The sequence below is a fragment of the Rhamphochromis longiceps genome, linkage group LG1 (genome assembly GCF_057381845.1).
Source record: "Rhamphochromis longiceps isolate RC_006_pf linkage group LG1, R_longiceps_female_GT1.1, whole genome shotgun sequence".
Lineage (NCBI taxonomy): Eukaryota > Metazoa > Chordata > Actinopteri > Cichliformes > Cichlidae > Rhamphochromis > Rhamphochromis longiceps.
Window position 1 is genome coordinate 40886171 of NC_140557.1, and position 23459 is coordinate 40909629.

The 23459-nt window shown below is 44.4% G+C and overlaps 1 protein-coding gene across 8 annotated transcripts in view; it reads left to right on the top strand.

Annotated features, from left to right (window-relative positions):
- Positions 1-292: 292 nt before the first annotated feature.
- herc1 (HECT and RLD domain containing E3 ubiquitin protein ligase family member 1) overlaps positions 293-23459 on the top strand; it is a 98681-nt gene continuing 75514 nt past the window's right edge. For 5 of the 8 annotated variants that reach the window (XM_085409128.1, XM_085409172.1, XM_085409164.1 and 2 more), the window contains exons 1-15: positions 294-615; positions 2500-3476; positions 3664-3759; positions 8655-8849; positions 9949-10260; positions 10520-10616; positions 10859-11002; positions 11697-11824; positions 14431-14575; positions 14814-14985; positions 15667-15801; positions 19033-19198; positions 19338-19463; positions 19914-20135; positions 20571-20723. In XM_085409128.1, the coding sequence (XP_085265254.1) occupies positions 2526-3476; positions 3664-3759; positions 8655-8849; positions 9949-10260; positions 10520-10616; positions 10859-11002; positions 11697-11824; positions 14431-14575; positions 14814-14985; positions 15667-15801; positions 19033-19198; positions 19338-19463; positions 19914-20135; positions 20571-20723 (3042 nt within the window). In that variant the 5' untranslated portion in view covers positions 294-615; positions 2500-2525. Of the gene's footprint in view, positions 616-2499; positions 3477-3663; positions 3760-8654; positions 8850-9948; positions 10261-10519; positions 10617-10858; positions 11003-11696; positions 11825-14430; positions 14576-14813; positions 14986-15666; positions 15802-19032; positions 19199-19337; positions 19464-19913; positions 20136-20570; positions 20724-23459 lie in introns of all 8 variants that reach the window. The other 3 variants (XM_085409154.1, XM_085409138.1, XM_085409181.1) reach the window with 1 other exon arrangement.

Consider the following 23459-nt stretch of genomic DNA (forward strand, 5'->3'; position numbering starts at 1 on the left):
GCTAAACATATTAAAAATGTGCGTCTTCATTTACTTGGGTTTGAGTTTTAAGTTATTCAAACACTCACAGTAAGGTTGAGTTTTAAGAGTATTTTTGTGATAGCAGCTTTGACCTGTAATGGTACAGAACAGAATGACGCTGTCAGGGTGAGGCCTGTACCATAAATGATAATTAAAAGTGACATGGCATCGAAATCAGCTGACCACGAAGACTGTCATGAAGCCCTTTGTCTCTGTGGCCGTGAGCTACTGTGCGTTACTGCTGATGGTTTTGAGCACATGGGCACTCGGAGAAAACACACGGAACATACTGACCAGACAAACGAAAATCAGACAACTAGAGAAGCAGACAGGCAGATAGAGAGATAGACAGGTCTCAGCGTCATAGCCCGGGGCTGGGGCTCTGTACGGGGTTGACAGTGAACACACTGCCGCTTGCAGGATTCACTCGCTGCAGGACGAGGCGGGCGGAGGCATGGAAATCGTTGCATGCCACTGTCTCTTTTCACGTTAACGTTACCGCCACGGCATTGACCATACTGCTTTTGCTTGAAATGAAGCTCAGTTGGATTGTTGTGTAACCGCACAGAGAAAAGGAGGCCTTTCGCTATACTGGTGAGCGAGCTTTTTTTCCCTAGCTAGCGTTAGTCAGCTGTAGCTAGCAAGCTAACACACTCGGCGCTGATGATACAGCAGATAAGCCAGGCTGATACTGGCCGAAATAGCTCACCTCTCACAAACCTGTGCTTTATGTACAGCTATGGATGCTCATAACTAGGTTGTTACCCCCCGTTACACCCGCGCATGAAGATGTCACGTTTAGGTGTTTTAACCTTTGGCTAACTGAGGGTCGTCAAGAAAGTTAGCTACAATCGCCGACAGTAGCAGCGGTCGATAGTTGTTTCTGTTTTGTTTTGTTTTGCCTCGTCTCAAAACTAACCACTAACATGTAGCTTGTGGTTTGACGCAAGCGCTAGCAGTGCTGCTAAGCTTACTGCCATTTCTGTTACTTTGACAGCCCTCTGCAGTGCTGTCACTTTGTGAAACTATTAGCTGCTGGTGATTATCATTGCAGAAAAACAGCCTTTCCAATCTGACACAAGAAACAAGTTACTAAACCGCTCGTCATTCAAGCCAGCGGTGTCACACCTAAGTATCATCCGGCGGGTAGCTGTTTGTTAACCTTAGAAGCTACAATAAAGCAGCGTTAACACGGCCGTTGCTCTATGTTAACGGTATCTGAACATCTAAGTGCTGTCTGCATGTTCACCACGATTACATGACCTGACACTGGTTATCTACACTACAGCAGAAAACTTTATAAAATTCACGTAACCCTTCACGTGTGTCTTAGTTAGCATACATTTCGAAGCTTTCTAATCTTAAAAATGTAAAGAAATGACCATGTAAATCAAATATAATGAAAAAATGCCATACTGCAATGAAATATACCGTGACGACATTCCAGAATTGTAGCTTATTTAGTTTCTGATTCATGTTTCAACACAGATCAGCTGCAGCCTTTAAACCACAGAGATCTGAAGCAAATATTGATTCTCTTGCCACATTGCTGGGAAACACTGGATCCTAGCCATTGTGGATGTTATGCTGACATGAACCAGGCCACTCCCTGACATCAGTGCCCCCCCCTGCAGACAACACAAAACTGCCCACGATGGGCTTGAGGAACATAATAACCAAAAGCTTTCTTTAAATTCCTCAGATCCCCATCTGTTCTAAAGCAGTATAGGATGCACTAGGCTGCTCAGTCCAAAAGACCAAGCCGCAAAACACGACCCAGCTACAGTAAGATGGAACCATGATGCAGTATAGTAGATGTTTGTATTGCTATTTAATTCTCGATTTCAGAATAATTGCAGCCCTAATTATAACAGAACACCTTTATAGTCTATTTGTCTGACCTTTTGCAGCCTTATTAGCCTCTAGAACCCTTCGATCAAGTGATCATTTATGCAAGTCTAGAATGGTTCATAGAGGGGATCAGGCGTTTGTGGTTGTGGCGCCGAAAATGTGGAACGATCGACCTCTCCGCATTAGAAAGGCCCCAACTATCACTCTTTATAAATTTCATCTTAAAACATATTTTTTCTCTTTGGCTTTTGATACTGCATGAGAGTTACCAATTCTTTTTATCCTAATTTTCTTTTAATGTTCTTACCCGTTGTTGATGTTAATGTCACTATTTAATTATTACTTTGTACAGCACTTTGGTCAACTCTCTGTTGTTATTAAATGTGCTTTATAAATAAATAAATGGGAGATAGTGTTTCAAACATGTCAGGCTGACTTTATTCTCAAATGTACAACTAAACTTCACAAACAGCAGTAGTGATGAATGCAATCAATGTCCAATTTATTATTTTACAATGGGTCATATCAACACGACTGTTCTCTGATAGCTGTTCTATAAGAGGGTACATATATAAATTTAATCGAAACAGATTTAATGTTAACGTTTTGCCCACTCCGTGTTTTCAGGACTGATGGCTCCAGAGTAACATGCCATGGCTTTAATGATCCCCCCTGTGAAACTGAAATGGCTGGAGCACCTGAACAGCTCATGGATTACCGAGGACAGCGAGTCCATAGCCACACGGGAGGGAGTTTCTGTGCTCTACTCAAAGCTGCTGGCCAACAAAGAGGTTGTACTGCTGCCCCAGCAGGTGCTGTGTCTGAAGGGCCCCCAGCTCCCAGACTTTGAGCGCGAGTCCCTCTCTAGTGATGAGCAGGAGCACTACCTGGATGCTCTGCTCAGCAGCCAATTGGCGTTGGCCAAGATGGTGTGCTCCGATTCCCCGTTTGCTGCCGCTCTGCGGAAACGTGTGCTGGTGCTTCAACGCGTCTTCTACGCGCTTTCCAACAAGTATCATGACAAGGGCAAGGTTAAGCAGCACCAGCACTCACTGGAGAACAACTCGGGTTCGGCAGATCTGCACTCTGTCAGTGAGCGGCCACGGTCCAGCACTGACGCCCTCATTGAGATGGGTGTTCGCACTGGCCTGAGCCTTCTCTTTGCTCTGCTGCGCCAGAGCTGGATGATGCCTACTGCACCGAACCCAGGTGGAAATCCTGGGAGCAACATAAACTTGTGTAATGATGTCATTCACACAGCCATTGATGTTGTTAGCTCCCTGCCAGCACTCTCTCTTGCCAATGAGAGCAAGATCCCACCAATGGGACTGGACTGCCTGTCCCAGGTTACCACCTTTCTGAAGGGAGTGACAATGCCAAATTCTGGGGCAGATATTTTAGGGCGGCGGCTGGCCTCAGAACTACTACTGGGGTTGGCTTCACAGAGGGGTTCTCTGCGCTACTTGCTGGAGTGGATTGAGATGGCTTTGGCTGCGTCAGCTGTGGTCAGTACGATGGAGCAGAATAAGTTGCTACAGAACCAAGAAGGCCTCATTAGCTATGATTGTTTCATGAACATCCTCATGCAGATGAGGCGCTCTTTGGTAAGTAAATGTTAACAATGTACCTATTAATTTTTAGTATTATAAATCCAGTCAGAACTGGTAATATATGCATGTCATTCCTCATCTCTACAAGAAATGGTATTCTGCAACAGTTTGAGTGTTATTAAGTGCAGTGTCCATGCTTTGAAGCTTTGAGTGTTCTCATCATTGAATTGTCTTCTTCCAGGGTTCCTCAGCAGATCGTAGCCAGTGGCGAGAACCCACACGGACCTCTGATGGCTTGTGTTCATTATATGAGGCGGCACTCTGTCTTTTTGAAGAAGTAAGCAAGCACATTTTTTTCTTTTAAGAAATTGTATTATTGCGCCAAAAATAGCACCTTATAATGGCAGTAACTAAATTGTTTACTTTTGGTGTTGAGTTGGGTAGTTCTGTTCCACTCTGGCAAAAATATTCATATTTAATACTGAAATCCTGAGTGAAAAGAAAGCAACTGGACTTCAGGCTCCTCAACCTTCACTCACATCTTGTGTCAGGTGACCTCAAGTAGGCATGGAAATCAAGAACCGCAGCAGTTCAGTTCCTTGGAATTGTTCGTTTTCCCATTGATTGTGCTTTTTGGTCCTACTTGCACTTGTGCTACAATCAACTGATTTCAATTCGTGTGTCAGAGGAAGAAAATAGTGGCGCAGTCTATAGCTGGATATGGACATTACTTTAATTTTAATTGCAAAAAAGGACGAGAGCACGAAAGTATAGTGGATACTGCACCCAGGACAGAGTCGACTGCATAGCACAACTTCGGCTCTTTGCAAGCATCCGCACAGACAGAATGCTAATGCTAATGCTAAGCTCGCCAGGAACCCAGAGTGGTGTTCAAGCTGAGTAAATGTCAACACCCGCCCAGCAGTCAGACCCTGAACTTCAACAGGTAACAAAAGAAGTAATTATCAGCCAGGCTCAGATCCTCAGTTTCTGTCTGCTTATTTTTCTGCAGTAGAATCACTGTGGCAGTCGCTTTGAGCTGTTTTCATCTTTATTTGTGTTCATACCGAGAGAAAGATCACATGTGTGTCTTCATTAGAATGAGGATTTTTGTTGGTGTGTGGAACTGTAGCCTGTAGGTTTATGAATTACTTTCTCTGGTCGGTAATTAAGTAATGTACTGTATTACTTTTGAGAAAAGTAATGAGTAATGTATAATTCATTGTTTTGTTTTTTTGTTTTGTTTTTGAGTAACGACTCGAATGGTGATCACAGCAAAGAGGGGAAATATCTCAAAATATGCACAAACATTTAACCATACAGCACGCATTTACTTTGAACAAATGTAATATCTTTAAAATGTTGCTTAGAGATGTTGGTGACTCTCAGTGGGGCCAATGAGAACCTAATGTGAATCTAATGTGAAGTGATATTAATAATGCAATCAGAATCTATAAATTCAGTTCCCATTCCTACTCAACGGGTCACATGATAGGATGACTTTGAAAGCAGGGCTTCCATAGTGTCGTGTTAACTGCTTCACATGATATGAGAAGTTTCTAGACTGAGAGGAGACACAAACCCAGCCACAGGGTAGTGTCAGCTGGTGCACTCCTGATGCCACTCCCACTCCTGGGTTAGTGGGAGGGTTGTTCCAGGGAGAGCCTAAAATCTGTGCCAGATCTGATGTGGTGCCCCTCAAGCAGCCGAAAGTACTGCTAATGATTTTGTGGATTTATTGTAGTCAATATCATACAGTGAACACAACATGGGAGTCTTTTTATTGTACAGCAGAAATAAACATGTTTATAGCCTGGTGAAATAAAACAGCTTTGGTCTCTGTCACCCTTCTTCATAACAACTACCAACAACATACTCTGTTTATTAATTCATGAATCTGGATACCGGAGTGCTGCCACAGGAAGCTGTAGTTGTTTTGTAGCGCTGGTGCCTTTTGGAGTATTTTTAATGGAATTAAAATGCTTCTTGCTGACTTAGTTTTGGGGACTGAAATTCATGTACTGTTGATTAAGTGAATTTCTTACAGTTAACTAGCACAGAGCTGTGCCATATTACCAAAATCTTATATCCCGATATAAGTGGTTTCTTGTCCCGATAGCAATATATATATTAAAAAAAAGCCTGTACATCGATTGCAGAGGGTTCAGTCTCTCATGAAGAAATGATCCTTTATTAAATGGCATACCATGGACCAAAACCTCTTCTAACGTTTGACTCTGTGGTTTATTTTGAGAAGCTGACGGCTCTTTTTTGCTGCTTATTCGATATATCATCATCAGATATATTTCGTCTTATCGCACAGCCCTAAACTAGCAGCTGTATGTCTGTGTTTATGGCTGCATCTTCCACTACAGCAGCTAGCACTCCACTTTATCAAAGATGGTAACTTGTAGCTCCAAAGCACTTAACATACCAATTACTGAAGTGCTGATGGTGACGTCACTGTGACTGAAAGCAGGCTGCTGGTGCATTGGATTTGTAACTGAGAGTATTAACTGTAAAACAGAATGCACAACAATATTTTTATCACTGTATTGTTTTGATTTAACCAAATTCTAACACGACTAATTGTGAAAGTTTACTTAGCGAAAGAAATGAGTCATGCTCTTGATAGAAACACAATGCCAAGAGGTCAAGTGACACAGAGCTCTGATGAACTACCAGGAAAACTAAATCTCTGATGGACCCTTATTTAAGGAGAAAAATCTGGTACTTAAAAGCATTGTTGCCATATTTTCTACTATACCATTAAGCAACAAAAGCTGACTATTTAATACAGTTTGGGTATTTTGTAACCGTTCGGCTGGATTACTGTGATTCTCTTTATTTTGGGGTGAGTCGATCTTCTGTTTTTCGACTGCAGTTAGTCCAGAATGCTGCTGCACGCCTTTTAACTGGCACTCGTAGATACGAGCATATCACCCCAGTTTTATATTCACTTCATTGGCTGCCCGTGCATTTTAGGATCCATTTTAAGCTGCTTTTATTTGTTTTTAAATGTTTGTCCAATGCTGCCCCTCAAATCAAATCAAATCAAATCACTTTTATTGTCACATCACATGTGCAGGCACACTGGCACAGCACATGTGATGTGAAATTCTTGTGTGCGAGCCCCACAAGCAACAGAGATGTGCAAACACAACAACACAAACGAGCAAAATACAAGAATGGCCAACCTGAAACTAATAAATATATGTACAATATATAATAGTGTATGCATTTCTGGATGTGTATACTAAATATTTTCCTACGTGTGTGTGTGTGTGTGTGTGTGTGTGTGTGTGTATACACATTTTTACAAATTAAATAGTAAAAAAAAAAAAAAAAAAATAATAATAATAATAAAATATATAAAATATACAGAGTTGAATATGTGCAAAACAAGTGGCATTTATATACAGTGTGGAGTGCAAATGTTGAAGTTTCAGTAGTGAAGCTGAGGTGTCTATGACGTGTTCAGCAGTCTGATGGCCTGATGGAAAAAGCTGTCTCTCAGTCTGCTGGTACGGGACCGGATGCTGCCCTCTGTACCTCTCTGAGCTTCTTCATCCATACATACCTTCACGGTCCCTCAGGTCGGCAGACCAGCTCCTCCTGAGCGTGCCCAGGACTAATCGTGAGCTCAGAGGGGATCGGGCGTTTGCTGTGGCAGCACCAAAATTGTGGAATGAGTTGCCTTTACATGTTAGACAGGCACCTTCCTTATCTGTTTTTAAATCACGTCTTAAAACATATTTATTTACCTTGGCTTTCAGCACAGCAGGACTTGTTGATGTCTCTTAATATGTTTCTTATTAATTATATTATTTTTAATTTTAAGATATTTTACATGTAATTTAAACTGTTTCCTCTCTGTTTTATATTTGTAGCACTTTGGTCAACATTGTTGGATGTAAAGTGCGTTATAAATAAAGATGCTATGCTATTTTTAAATTAAAAGTGATCTGGCAATACAACTGGAAACGTTAAACTTAAGCTTAACACATTTCTGTGTTTGCAAGTTAGTTCAAAACTGCCTTTCATTTCTTCCTTTTGGTGCTGAGATATCAACAGCAGACCAGTAACCACCATCACCGGGTTGGTTAGTTGCAGATAATTGACTTGCATTAGTTTATGTTAGCGAATAAGCGAAAGAACAGATAACTCACTGGAAAACAGGGAACAAAACTGTGTGGCTATAGCTCGAGAGTAGAGCAGATCATCTGTGGTTCAATCCCTAGGTGCTCTGGCCTTCATGGCAAATATCTTTAGGCAACATACTAACATGAGTTGTTTTCCGTTCTTCGTGAAAGTTGGATAGAAAGCACTTGCATAGAAAACAGTGCTTGTGTGAATCGGTGAAGCTCCGTAAAGCGGTTTGAGTGTTCAGATAGAGTAGAAAATTGCTTTATAAGAACTGCTAATGGTGATGTCACTGTGACTGAAAGCCGTGCTGCAGCCAAGCAAAGCATGGGTTACTTGTGGACGTACCTTCAACTGACCAATAGAAGCAAAGCAGGAGGGAACAGGAGAAAAATTCAAAGATCAAAACAAGTATAAAAAGCACAGACAGTGGTTGCAGAGGACAGGGTTTATTGTTTTTAACACTCAGGTCTTTGTATGTTATAACTTCGCTCTTCTCCACGGCTGGCTGATGGACCAGCAAAAGCTGAAGTGGTTCAGAGACCAATTATACCATGTACAACTGGGAGTTACACCCTGAGGCAGCAAAAGTACATTTTTGTGTGTCTGGGCTTTATGCCAGACTGTTAGAAGCAGTTGAGCTAGCTTAAAATCAGTGGACAAAAGCGCTAACTGGTAGTAGCTAGCTCAACTCAGCAGAGGTGTTCTTATTGAAGTGAACAGCATATGAACTTGGGTTGCAAGACGGACCTCAAATATGTCATTACAGATCATCTGCCTTAAAGCCAGGGGGCGTGGGGGGACAGTATCCCGTACTACATATGTTTTACCGACAGAATCAACTGAAAGGGGAAGTGGCACAAGTTATGAAGTTGATGTACGTACGAGGAATTCCTGTGAGCGTAAAGCTCAGGCTTTGCTCTCAACGTTTGAAAGGGAGAGCCCATGAGAAGAAAGGACTATTATTGTTAGCTGTGAATCATCTAAATAACAATAATAATAAAAGTAAAGCTTACTCTAGAAGAGTTTCAGCATAAAGCTATGCAGCTGGAAATAAGTATCATGGCTCCTCTATTTGTTTTCTCCCAGGTATGTCGAATGGCATCAGACTACTCTCGCACTTGTGTTAGCCCGGACAGCATACAGACTGGCGAGACACCTGTGGTGTCGGAAACCTGTGAAGTGTATGTGTGGGGCAGCAACAGCAGCCACCAGCTAGTGGAGGGAACACAAGAGAAGATACTGCAGCCCAAGCTGGCTTCGAGTTTCGCAGATGCACAAACAGTAAGAGCAAACCTTTCTACTGTAAAACTTCATAATTCTTCAACTCTGTTCTTTGTAGAAAGTTAAGAAACCTATCATCAGCTTCAAATGGCAAACTGGATGTTGTCTTTTAAAGAGGCATTACTTTTACTGATCACAAAAATGGTTCGATGTAAGATTTCACTGGTTTTCTCACAGAGATTAAAACTGTATTTGTTATTGAGACAGGGACGGTACTTTAGAGATGATGGAGTGAACATGATTCTGATTTTACTTCCAACTTGGCTTGTTTATGTTTTGGGAAACAAATGACTGAAACATGAGAAGCTTGTAGAACTCTGAGACCCGGTTTCTTTTTGTTTGTGTTCTAATTTTTTTTATTCTGATTATAGTTTTACTGAGTTTAATATTATAATTTATTTCATATTGTAATATTTCCCAACAAGACTTAACTGGGCAGGCTGCCCAGTTACATGACATTTAAATTATAATTTATTTTCATCTGACTGAGAGAAAAACACAATCTATGAGTGTACAATCTCTCGTTTTGGAAGTTCAGTTGCTGTTAGCCTGGTAGTTCTGGTCCTCAGTGTGACTCAGCTGTCTCCAGTCTCACAGAGACTCCAGTGCCAACATCTTGGACTGCAGCTTTTAGCAGCAGGCTATGTTAGACTCCACTGTGAGTTCAACGGCCACGCAGCTCTGATGCAGCAGAGCAGGAGCAGAGCAAGTTCAAACACGAAACAACAGTTTGTTGCAGTTTCCCCGTCTCTCTAATCTAAGAATCTCTGAGATCCTGCAGTGGTATATCACAAGAACGGTGGTAAAGACCAGTCAGCTGTTCCGCACTGCATGTGCCAAGTAACAAAAATCGAAAATGTGGTGTCACTTTTGGCACGAGATGCTGTTTGCGATGGAGCGATGGCAGATTGAAACTGTTACTGTCTGTTTAGAGAAGGTTGGCTTAAACTGAAGCATGGCTGATGGGTAGTGCCTTGTCATATTTTCCAGCATCAAACCGTAGCACTCACTAACTCGCTCAGTAACAGTTGCAGAATGGTGTTGAGTAAGCCTGCAGCCTTTCACCACAGAGGCAAAACTTCTTCGCTATTCTCTTCAGATTGAGGCAGGCCAGTACTGCACCTTTGTGATCTCCTCGGATGGGTCTGTGCGGGCCTGCGGGAAGGGCAGTTATGGCCGTCTAGGCCTCGGAGACTCCAACAACCAGTCGACCCTCAAAAAGTTGACCTTTGAACCCCACCGTGCCATCAAAAAGGTGTCATCATCCAAGGGATCAGACGGCCACACACTGGCCTTCACCACAGAGGGTGAGGTGTTCAGCTGGGGAGACGGTGATTATGGCAAACTGGGCCATGGGAACAGCTCAACACAGAAGTACCCAAAACTTATCCAGGGGCCGCTGCAGGGGAAGGTAGGATGTATACACTTTCACTCATGTAGTACAATAAAGCAGCAGTGAAATCTAGACGGTCCAAATATGATGTGTCTATTTTCTCCACTTCTAGAAACTGTAAAATTCATACAGAGTCCTGTGCTAGTAGATGACGATTTAACAGTTCTCGTGGTGAATTATCTTGTTGGTGTTCTCCTGTACCACATAGAAAACACACAGTCTTTTGAGTGTTTCCTGGCATCGGCAAACATTACAATGCGTTTGTATGCTTTGTCAGGTGGTGGTGTGTGTGTCTGCTGGCTACAGACACAGTGCTGCAGTCAGTGAAGATGGAGAGCTGTACACATGGGGAGAAGGAGACTTTGGAAGATTAGGTATGTTGTCGAGCTACAGTCCATTCATTTCCACCTTTTCTGTGAAGTAATGTGCAGATCCATCCAGTTTTCTGAGCATCAAAATATCCATGCAGATGATTACTCTCTGTTCCAGTTGGTATATTTTCTAAATGACAGACGATGGGCGTCACGGGAGTGCAGGGTTATCTGCTGCTTTTCATTTGTGTTGCAGAATTTCCATTTGTAAATAGCCTGACCCTTTTTATTATGTGTGAATGCAGGTCACGGTGACAGCAACAGCCGCAACATTCCTACCCTGGTCAAAGACATCAGCAATGTTGGAGAGGTGTCATGCGGAAGCTCCCACACTATTGCTCTGTCAAAGGATGGACGCACTGTCTGGTCATTTGGGGGAGGGGACAATGGTGTGTACCTTCATTTGTCAAATAGACTTCAGAACTAAGGGTATAAATGTGGACATCTGCATTGGCACTTCTGTGGGACAAATAATGCCAAAGGTCAGAGAATGGCCAGTTGAATGGATGCTTTGGGCTGATAGGAATGCAATATTCATTCAAATAACCAGTCAGTACAACCAGGGTCTGCAGAAGAGCTTGACTGCACAACTTGCTAAACATTGAGTCAGATTGTCTACAGCAACTGGACAAAGATAGGTTCAGAATAACACAAACGTACAGAGTGATCCTGCCTTGTACCAGTCATTTAAGCTGAAGGTGGTGGTTTAATTATGTGGGGGATATTTTTTGGCACACTTTGGGCCCTACAGTACCAACTGAGAATGCTACTGTTAGGTGTCCATTTCTTTATTACCACAGTTTACCCATTTTTCTCATGACTGCTACATGAAGGATGATGTACTACATCGCAAAGCACAGGTCATCTCACCCTGGTTTCTCAAACACAACAGTGACTTCACTGATCTCAGATCTTAAACCAGTAGAGCAACTTTGGGATGTTGTGGAACAGAAAATTCGCATTAAGGATGTTTTGCTGACAAATCTGCAGTAAATCCATGATGTTTGCTGTAACTAATGAAGTGGCCAGTATGTGTAAACTGCAAATAAGTTCATTTAAGAATGTTCATTCTGTGTCTTGCAGGGAAACTGGGTCATGGCGATACTAATCGAGTCTACAAACCAAAAGTAGTGGAGGCCCTGCAGGGCATGTTCATCAGAAAAGTGTGTGCAGGAAGCCAGTCATCTCTTGCATTAACTTCTACAGGACAGGTAGGACATGATTTGTGTTTCCGCTAACCAAGAGTTATAAAAAGTCTGCAATACAGTAATCTTAGTTTTAAGCATTAAAATATCTGTAAAATTATTTTGATCGATCTTAAAATTATAAAGTCAATCATTATAGAAGTGCTTAAACATGATCCCCGCCCCCTCTCAGAGGGGGAAATTTCTACTTCTCAAGGCCTTAACCAATATGAAATCAGAACTCACTCGTGTAATATATGCAGTTTTGCCACAAACCACAAAGCAAATACATAGGGCTGCACGATTAATCGTTAGAAAATCGCGATCTCGATTCATACTTATGTGCGATCTCATTTCCAAATGACAACGATTTAAAAAAAAAAAAAGAAAAAAAAAAAGACGAAGACGATTGTACCGTATTTTGATCCGGGACGTAATCTGCATGAAAACAAGCGCTCACTCTTCCTGCTCGACAAATGACAAGGGCGGAGCCTTATACCACGTGATACAGAAGCTGTGCCGTGTGATGCTAAAATTAGCAGGAAAAAACAACGGAGAGCACGTCAGGGATGACGAGAAAGTGACAGGAGAAAATCCGTCCCGGTCAACCACCCAAACATCAATAACGGGAACCTTATACAGCGCTTCCCTATACACGTCGAACTCCCGCAGGCACAAAGACATTACGGAGGCTATCACTTATCACCTAAGTAATAAATTTGGCCCGCAGCCTAATTACATTTGGCCCACGAAGCCAAACCAAATTACTATTAGAGCTGGCCTACTGGTATTATACAGCTAATATATATATTGTTTAGTATTAAGCTTTGCTTGTTCCATATTCAGTTTTCCAGCAAAACTTATTTGAGTCCATAAGAAAAGATTCATTCTTATATCTGGAGGAAGATTTTTTTTTCAATAAATATTAATGTTAGCCCACGACTTTGTTCCAGTTTTGAATTTTGGCTCACTGTGTGTTTGAGTTTGACACCCCTGACCTAGACAAACGCTACACAGTGCCGTCCCGCAACTATTTTTCTATTGTTGCACTACCTGCTCTATACACGCAGCGTCGAGCAACGGTGGAGACGGACTTACAAGCAGTACAACATTTTGCGGGAACAACAAAACGTGAGACATTTGTTGTTTTTATGTTTATTTATTGTTTTTATGTTCAGTCGCAACTTTTACGAAGTTGATGTGCAGTTAATAAGTGCAATAAATATTTATACTGGAAAAGAAAATCGTGAGAGAATCGTGATCTCAATTCTAAACCAAACTAGAAAGCGAAAATTTCAGAAGAAATTTTAAGTGTGCCTATGCCGCTGCCAATGAGTGTAGTTTGCCATTCATACGGCTACAAAAAAAAAATCCAAATAAGGGTAGACAGGCCGTACTACTGCTGGCATACCACTAGAGTGAGCCAACACACCACAAATTAAGTGAGTGAGCCAACACACCACAAATTAAGTTTCACTTTCGTTTGAAGTTAAGTTTCACTTTCCTTCCCATTCATTTCAATGGGCAAAAACTTGCATTAAAATATTCATATTTAAAAAAACTATAGAACTAATAAACACCAAAAGTCATAGCACACCATTCCAGCTCCAGCCGCACAAAATGAAAAAGGAAAATAATAATAATAATAAGAATAATAATAAATCCGAGAAACAGTAATAAGTGTGCCTTTTGGCATAGGCACACTTAAAAATCATGATTCTCATTTTATGCAAAATCGTGCAGCCCTACAAATACACTCATACTGGGTGGGTCCTGTGGCTCAACCTGTAAGATGAGTTTAGAAGAGAGTGCACCGTTTTGTTGAACGACTAATTCAACTTGTCTACACGAGAAACGAACAAAGTTCAGAGGTCAGAAGAAGTTCAAACTGCTATCAATGGAAATAGAAAATGTCTGGAAAGTGCCACTCCTGGTCCTTATTTGGACAGTTATTCTTGAAGCATCAAATCATTTTCATTTCATTACACCTTCATGTTCAAGTTGTTGAATCTGAATTTTTCCTAATGCTTCAAAAGTTTCCCCGACATAACGTTTTAAAAATCGTTGTTCCTTTGCAGCTTGTACACTTGCCATGGCGCTATATTTTTGGTGTTTATAGCAACAAAGCCCTGCGTGGCTAACGCTGCACTAATATTCATCAAAAAGCTTGCAGGTATTTAACCTGCGAGTTCGTGTGTACCACAGGACAGAGGTGCACATCACAGGTCTGCAGGCCTGACAGCTGGAGGTGTATCACTGTTTTCCACTTGGTGACAGCATTTAGGCATTCTGCCTATTTTCAACGTGTTTAATCAAATTAAACACGCTGAAAATATTGTTGCCATTTTTAAAAGATGCCCTAAAATGTATTCAAAAGGATCTTAAAACATCTTGAAATTAACTTGTTTCAAGCTGCTTAGATCCTTGAAACTTATGGACATTTATCCCAAAGAGGGAATTTCGTGCAGCTGTTTATGTATTCCTACTGAACAGACAGCTGGTTGGACACAGTTCAATATTTAAGGTCGAGATTTGTTACATAATATTGTTCTTCCAGTTATTTGTCTCTGAGGTGCCGCTTCACTGCCCAGGACAGAAAGCTGTGCTGATGCTGATCCCGCTCTTGTTTTCAGGTGTACGCTTGGGGCTGCGGTGCTTGTCTAGGCTGTGGTTCCTCTGAGGCCACCGCACTCAGACCTAAACTTATTGAGGAGCTGGCTACCACCAGAGTAGTGGACATCTCCATAGGGGACAGCCACTGCCTGGCCCTGTCACATGGTACTACTTTTCTCTTTTTGTGCGCTTGCTGTCTGGGATCAGAGTTAAAATACTCAAACTGTCTCTGTCAGTCAGTTTTTTTGCTGACACAGAAAATTTTTGTGTTTGTTGAGGGCTGTTGCAAGCAGCCTGATGTAATAGCAAATCTGCAGACCTTGTCAATTTAGGGTAATATGTAACTTCCAGCTTGAGATATGACATATCTGTTTCGATCGTGTTGTGCTTAATCCCGATGCAGACAATGAAGTATATGCATGGGGCAACAACTCTATGGGTCAGTGTGGGCAGGGGAACTCCACAGGGCCAATCACCAAACCCAAGAAGGTCATCGGCCTGGATGGAGTCGCCATTCAGCAGATCTCAGCTGGCACCTCTCACAGCCTGGCCTGGACTGCCCTGCCCAGAGACAGGTCAGCTACCGCAACAGTTACCACGAACTGATCCCATCATGATGATTTTCTCTCTGGAAATATTCACGTGGGACTGCAGGCAAGAGCTGATGTTGCAAGACCACCAGAATTTGTTTTTCAGCTACTAGGAAGCACGAGTCAAAGGGCAGTAACTACACGTGAAAAGTACTGAAACTGCAAAACCAACACACTGATCTTATGATTCAGAGTAAAGGTTACAGTGGTGGGTTTTATTGCAGTCACTCAGCAATCAGTCTCCAAAAATGCACCGAAAAACACAAATCAAAACAAATACCCTGATACTGTGAGCATCCTCAGAGGTCCTACCTCTCAGCCTGGGAGATGAGTTTAGAAGAGAAGCACTGTGATTCAGCCTTTTTGTTAAATATGTAATTCAAGGTCTTTAAGGATATGCACTTCCAGGAACAGCTGAAAAAGGCCAACAGGCGTCAACGAGGGTGACGGCGTGAGAGAACTGCTGTTTAACAAACACATTTAGGTGTTGATTGATTAAAAGCATACATGTGAGATACATACAAATGTGGTTATCACAGTTATTGTTTGGATTTTGGTTTCACAGGCCTTTATGTTTATGACATCGACACAACACTTTACTGTAGATCAAAGTAATTTACTGTACCTTACATACTTTACTAATATTTACTTATTACTTCTTTCTAGGCAAGTAGTAGCTTGGCACCGGCCCTACTGCGTTGACCTAGAAGAAAGCACATTCTCTCATTTGCGCTCCTTCCTTGAACGATACTGTGAAGGCATCAACAGCGAGGTCCCTCCTCTTCCCTTCCCCTCATCCAGGTGAGCCTGTTAGCCACCAGCCTTCACTGGTGTTATAAACCCTCCTGGGCTTGCTGTATAGTCTTTCTTGCACTTAGTGAAATCATATGTGACCAATCAGAATGTAACCTTGCCAAGTTCCATCCATCCATCCATCCATCCATCCATCCATCCATCCATCTTCATCCGCTTTATCCGAGGCCGGGTCGCGGGGGCAGCAGCCTAAGCAAAGAGGCCCAGACCTCTCTCTCCCCAGCCACCTCCTCCAGCTTATCCGGGGGAATACCAAGGCGTTCCCACACCAGCCAAGAGATATAATCTCTCCAGCGTGTCCTGGGTCTGCCCCGGGGCCTCCTCCCGGTGGGACATGCCTGGAACACCTCAGGAGGCGCCCAGGGGGCATCCTTGTCAGATGCCCGAACCACCTCAGCTGGCTCCTTTCGATGTGGAGCAGCAGCGGCTCTACTCTGAGCCCCTCCCGGATGGCCGAACTTCTCACCCTACCTCTAAGGGAGAGGCCAGCCACCCTTCGGAGGAGGCTCATTTCTGCCGCTTGTATCCGCGATCTCGTTCTTTCGGTCACTACCCACAGCTCGTGGCCATAGGTGAGGGTAGGGACGTAGATCGACCGGTAAATTGAGAGCTTCGCTTTTACACTCAGCTCCCTCTTCACCACGACGGACCGGTGCAGCGTCCGCATTACTGCAGCCGCAGCACCAATCTGTCTGTCGATCTCCGGCTCCCTTCTCCCATCACTCGCGAACAAGACCCCGAGATACTTGAACTCCTCCACTTGGGGCAGGAACTCGTCCCTGACCCGGAGTGGGCACTCCACCCAGAACCATGGCCTCAGATTTGGAGGTGCTGATCCTCATTCCCGCTGCTTCACACTCGGCTGCGAACCGTTCCAGTGCGAGCTGGAGGCCCTCACCCGATGAAGCCAACAGAACCACATCATCCGCAAAAATCAGAGATGAGATTCTGAGGCCACCAAAGCGAAAGCCCTCCGCCACTTGGCTGCGCCTAGAAATCCTGTCCATAAAAATTATGAACAGAACCGAAGACAAAGGGCAGCCCTGGCGGAGCCCATCACCCACCGGGAACGAGTCCGACTTATTGCCGGCAATGCGAACCAAGCTCTTGCAACGGTCGTATAGGGATCGAATGGCCCGTAGCAATGGGCCAGACACCCCATACTCCCGCAACACCTCCCACAGGACACCCCGAGGGACACGGTCGAATGCCTTCTCCAAGTCCACAAAACACATGTAGACTGGTTGGGCAAACTCCTATGCACCCTCAAGTATCCTCGAGAGGATAAAGAGCTGGTCCAGTGTTCCGCGACCAGGACGAAAACTGCATTGTTCCTCCTGTATCCGAGGTTCGACTAGCGGACGAACTCTCCTTTCCAGCACCCTGGCATAGACTTTCCCAGGGAGGCTGAGGAGTGTGATCCCCCTGTAGTTGGAACACACCCTCCGGTCCCCCTTCTTAAAGATGGGGACCACCACCTCGGTCTGCCAGTCCACAGGTACTGCCCCTGATCTCCACGCAACATTGCAGAGGCGTGTCAACCAGGACAGCCCTACAACGTCAGAATCTCTTTGAGGCAGTCCGAAAGTCTTTTTCCATGGCCTCTCCGAATTCCTCCCACACCCGAGTTTTTGCTTCAGCCACTGCCCGAGCCGCATTCCGCTTGGCCTGTCGATACCTGTCGGCTGCCTCCGGAGTCCCACAGGCTAACCAAGCCCGATAGGACTCCTTCTTCAGCCTGGTGGCTCCCTTCACCTGTGGTGTCCACCATTTGGTTCGGGGATTACCACCACGGCAGGCACCAACCACCTTGCGGCCGCAGCTCAATGCAGCAGCTTCGGCAATGGAGACGCTGAACATGGTCCATTCGGACTCAATGTCCCCAGTCTCCCTCGGAATGCTGTTGAAGCTCTGCCGGAGGTGTGTGTTGAAGATCTCTCCGGACTGGGGCCTCTGCTAGACGTTCCCAGCACACCCTCACTACGCGTTTAGGTGCACCAGGTCTGTCCAGCGTCCTCCCCCACCACCTGATCCAACTAACCACCAGGTGGTGATCAGTTGACAGCTCAGCCCCTCTCTTTACCCGAGTGTCCAGAACATATGGTCGCAGGTCTGGTGATACGATTACAAAATCGATCATCGACCTACGGCCTAGAGCGTCTTTGTGCCACGTGCACTTATGGACACTCTTATGTTCGAACAGGGTGTTCGTTATGGCCAAACTGTGATTAGCACAGAAGTCCAATAACAAAGCACCGCTCGGGTTCAGATCAGGGAGGCCGTTCCTCCCAATCACGCCCCTCCAGGTCTCGCTGTCGTTACCCACATGAGCATTGAAGTCTCCCAGCAGGACAACAGAGTCTCCAGGTGGAGCACCTTCCAGCACCCCCCCCCCAGGGACTCTAAGAAGGCTGGGTACTCCGAACTGCCACTCGGCGCATAAGCGCAGATGACAGTCAGGACCCGTTCCCCGACCCTAAGGCGCAGGGAACAAACCCTCTCGTCCACCGGGAAAAACCCCAACGTACCGGCAGCAAGCCGAGGGGATATTAGGATACCCACCCCAGCCCGCCGCCTCTCACCAGGGGCAACTCCAGACTGAGACAGAGTCCAGCCCCTCTCCAGGAGACTGGTTCCAGAGCCCAAGCCATGCGTAGAGGCGAGCCCGACTATATCTAGCCGGTACCTCTCAACCTCACGCACTAACTCAGGTTCCTTCCCCACCAGAGAAGTGACATTCCATGTCCCTATTGCCAGTCTTGGCAGCCGGGGGTCAGTTCGCCAGGGCCTCCGCTCCTGGCCGCCACCCGGCACACAATGCACCCGACCCCTATGGGCCTGCGGGAGGATGGGCCCATGTCTCCTCTTCAGGCTGTGCCCGGCTGGGCCCCATGGACTAAGGCCCGGCCACCAGACGCTCGCCCTCGGGCACCCTCCCTGGGCCTGGCTCCAGGGCGGGGCCCCGGTAACCCTATCCCGGGCAGGGTAAACTGTTCCCTCGATATTCTTTTCATAAGGGTCTTCTGAATCGCTCTTTGTCTGGTCCCTCACCCAGGACCAATTTGCCATGGGAGACCCTACCAGGGGGCAAAAGCCCCCAGACAACATAGCCCCTGGGATCCCTGGGACACACAAACCCCTCCACCACGATAAGGTAGCGATTCAAGGAGGAGACCTTGCCAAGTTCTGGATTAAAAATGTTTTTAAATTTATTTGAAGGGAGCATCACAACTTCCTCAAGCTGTGCCTTCGGCTTCTGTCCAATCATCTGGCGCTGGCCCTGGCGGGGGGCGTAGCAACGAGTATTTTGGGCCGGCAGGCCAGGCCACTGAGGAACCTCCTTTTCAGACTGATGGACTCCTCTGTGCCAGACGAGATTCAGGAGGTAAAATATGCTTTTCGGATAATTGTTATCAACAGAGTAATATTCAGACTGAACTCATAACAGAAATAAGTCATGAAGGATTATGGGAGGTGATCAGAATGAAACCTAAAACTGACTTTAAAATACTTTCTTCCTTCAGGCAGTGATTGAGACTCTGTCTGTGGGGGCAACCATGTTGCTGCCACCACTGAGGGAGAGGATGGAGCTTCTTCACTCTCTGCTACCTCAGGGTCCGGACAGATGGGAGAGTCTCTCCAAAGGACAGGTACCCGATGCTACATACTGTGTAGATGGAGCTGCGCAGGATTCGTTGCTTGATGCTTTAAACAGCCTGTAAAGAAGAGGAACAGAACCTGTTTTTTTTTAAATAAAATCTAATGATTATCAGGAACAAATCCATCAGTGCCATGTAGATACAAGCATGCAGGCTGAGGAATAGACGTAGCTGTGGACAGGATTCAGAAAGAAATCACACACTAAACTCTGAAACATGGGTAACTTATCTTAGTAATGTTGTCTTTTATGTTAAATAGCGTAATAATTTCAGAGGGGAGTCACAGAAGACCAAAAGGGAAATTAGTGGTGGGCAGCAATGGCATCGATTTACATTGCCCTCATATATTCTCACTTACTCAGGTGTGAAAGATGAATTTGCTGATTGGTTCATGTCTCTGTTGCCTGCATTGCTCAGGAATGTTTGTATTTTGTGTCACAGAGGATGCAGCTCGACATAATCCTGACCAGCCTCCAGGACCACACCCACGTGGCCTCACTCCTGGGTTACAGCTCTCCTGCTGATGGCCCAGAGGTACTTTCATCTGGCCCTGCCTTTACAGCTCTCCCAGAGCCTGCCTACGGCACCACCACAGGCCACCCCGACACTCACCTGGCCGAGATTCTCATGAAGACGCTGCTCAGGAACCTTGGCTTTTATACTGTAAGTTAATACCGAGAAATGAACACACTGCACACTGAATGCTAGTTAGACTGCCTCTGGCTGTACTTTTCCTCTTGAGTCTTCTGACTCAATTATCCACATCATTCTGTTTTCTGCTCTCGCAAAGCCACAAATGGAACTCTGACATCCAGACGAACAAAACAAAACTAGAAACTACTTGGATGAAATAACTTTTTTTCAATTCAATTCATTTTTATTTATACAGCACCAAATCACAACAACAGTCGGCTTGAGACTGTTGTGTATATGAGATTTCTATCAGAGCGTGGGAGCACTGCGATATCAGACTCCTGTGTATGATCTGTACATGTACATGGTTTTGAAAATAAAGCTGACTTTGACAGTTGTAGACTAGTGTTAAATAAATGGAACTGAACCCACAGATGTTTGTGTTTGTATGTTTGTGCTGTACAGGATCAGGCTTTCGGTGAGCTGGAGAAGAACAGTGATAAGCTGCAGCAGGGCACATCCTCCTCTGACAGCAGCCAGCCGGCTCACCTGCACCAACTTCTCTGCTCGCTGCAGAAGCAACTTCTAGCATATTGCCACATCAACTCTCTTACTGAGGTACGGCTGCGCTCCTCTTTTTTAGAATAATTAGAGTGTGTAAACACATTTGTTTTGATTCTTGATGCTTAATGACTTAGAAAATAGTTTTCACACTACCAAAACATGGCAGGATGACGGGATGGGGGATTACAACACAATTTCATAGCCTCACAGTGTTTTATTTGAAGACGTTTTTTATTTCCGATTGCACTTTAATTTCAGATCATATATGGTTGTTGTAATGAGGATTAAAATGGCTTTAAACTCTCAGGCACGTTGGTTTTGTTTGTCTGAGAGCAAACTGAATTCTCTATCAGTGAACAGGAGAGGTGTAAAATGTGCTTGGTACCCCGCATCTTTCTTTCGTTCCTTCTGCATTGCATGCTGGGAGTGTGGCGGTGGAGCGTGTGATGAGTCTGACTGAGAGATCGAGGACTTGTTTCTAACTTTACTTTTCTGAATTGATTAAATTAAGCATTACTGACTTTTTTTGAGTGTGCAAAATCGCCAAAATGGACTTCTCTAAACTCATGAGACAACATGGTTTTAAGATCATACCTAGTTGTCCTTGCTCAGTAGAGGAGTGTAGTCTGGCAGTGGGTGAACTCAGCGCTGTGGTCATCTTTGTTGACAGTGTGGAGAACGCAAATAAAGCAAATAAATCGGAAAGATGATTTTATGTCTTTAAGTCACTGGTGGGTTCTTGGCAAAACTGAAATCAACGAATTTTGTCAGCAGTGTACTGTCATTGTCTCATCGGTAGGGATGGGTATTGATAAGATTTTAACGATTCCGATTCCATTTTCGATTCTGTTTAACGATTCGATTCCTTATCGATTCTCTTATCGATTCTCTTATCGATTCTTTTTTTTTTTTTAAAAGGAGAACACTAAAGTCGATTAGCTTAGAACTGTGTTTTATATCTTCTCTTTGAACAAGATAGAAATTTAGGAGTAACATGGCCTTACAAACCCAACAGTGAGATCTTAAGAGAGCCACAGCCTACGGCTCTTCAATGGGGTGTCACAGGGTCCCCAGGAAAAAAAATGTATATGTAAAATAATAAAATAAATATTCTCCTGTAGCAATAACAAAGTTTAACATAAATTATTCTGTAGCAATTACACAAGAATATCCAGTAATGTCCTGCCTACAATTAAACACATTCACTTACCAAAGTGAAATCGGGGGCATCTGCTGTGGCAAATGGGTGCAAGCCTTTGACCACAAACTTAGACACTGCTCGGTGACATTCGTCTATCCTGGCCTGAAAGGAGACGCTACCGGTAGACTGCAGCGAGACCTGCCAGCATCTGAGCCAGACTCTGTCTCTCTCATCATGGTTATCTAAATGCAACGCACAGTAATAGCAGGTTTTGTAATAAGGTAAATCGCGCTAACATAATATGCAATGCTAATTGATTAGTTACCTGCAGTATTAACGGGAGAGGACGTGGAAACGCTACCGCTGCTGCTGGGTTGAGCTTCGCTAGTCCAGAGCGGATCAAAAACACGACATTCGTTGAAAGCAATCGCGTGTTTTTTGAGCAAATGCTTTTGCATATTCGTAGTGTTTCCTCCCTTTGATGAAATCTCTACTTTGCAAGTATTGCACGTTGCCCTGTTGTCATCCTTTCTCATAAAGTGTAACCAAACTTTTGAGCGTTTGTGCCGCTCAGGCGCCGTGTTTCCTACTGGGTAAAAGACGCTACTCAACGTGATGACGTCATTCGGGGCGACTGGAATCGATAAGGGAATCGTTTTTAAAAGTGGCAAACGATTCCAAGGAATTGAAACAGTGGGAACCGGTTCTCAACAAGAACCGGTTTTCGATACCCATCCCTACTCATCGGCCAAATCTCTGAGAGATCTGGAGACTGACATAGTGGAGCTGGAGGTGTCTGCAAATTTTACAGGAAACCGAGTTTGGTTTGAGAACCTCAAATCTAAAAAAGCCTTGCCGGGCTCTGGAGCACAGGGGGCTCAGGTTTGTTGCAGATTTCAAAATCTTTCTCTGATGGATGCTCCTACGAAGGTTTTCTTTTCTCTGGAAAAAAGAAAGGACAGAGCAAGGTCTGACCTTTGTGACGATGTCATGGAGGTTTTTGAGGAGAGCTTCACTGAAGGCTCAGAGACCTCAGAGCTGCAGGAGAGCAGTTCTAACGCTGTTACCAAAGAAAGGTGATTTCCAGGATATTAAGAAGGGGCGGCCTGGCAAACAGACTGAAGAAGGTGATGGATCTGGGCCCTATTTCAGGAAGCCGGTTTAGAAAACTCAGCGTGAAAAACGATACTCAGGGTTGAGTAACCCCGAACTGTCCAACTCGGAATATTCGGTTTGAGAAAGGCTGATAACAATTAGTGCAGTCAACGCGGAGTTGCTTTAACCCCAAGTTAAGCGCGCGCACGAGGATACATAAAGCCCTGATTAGTGGAGCACAGATTAAGCGAGTCACCATGGAGACTGAGGGAAAGAAGGCGCGGTCAATGTATTTCACAGCGCTTGAGGCCGAAATTCTGATGGCAGCATATGCCGATAACGTGCAAATTTTGCGGAAAAAAAGTAACAGCCTCAGCTGCAAAAGAAAGGGAGCATGCATGGCAAAACAAAGCCGACAGAGTCAATGCGTGAGTGTTAATTTAAACATTGATCTAGGGATTTCCACCCATTTAACACGTTATTTTATCATATTTTATTTTATTTTTTATTTCATACATTTTATTTTGTGATGTGATGTGAGCGCAGGTGCAACC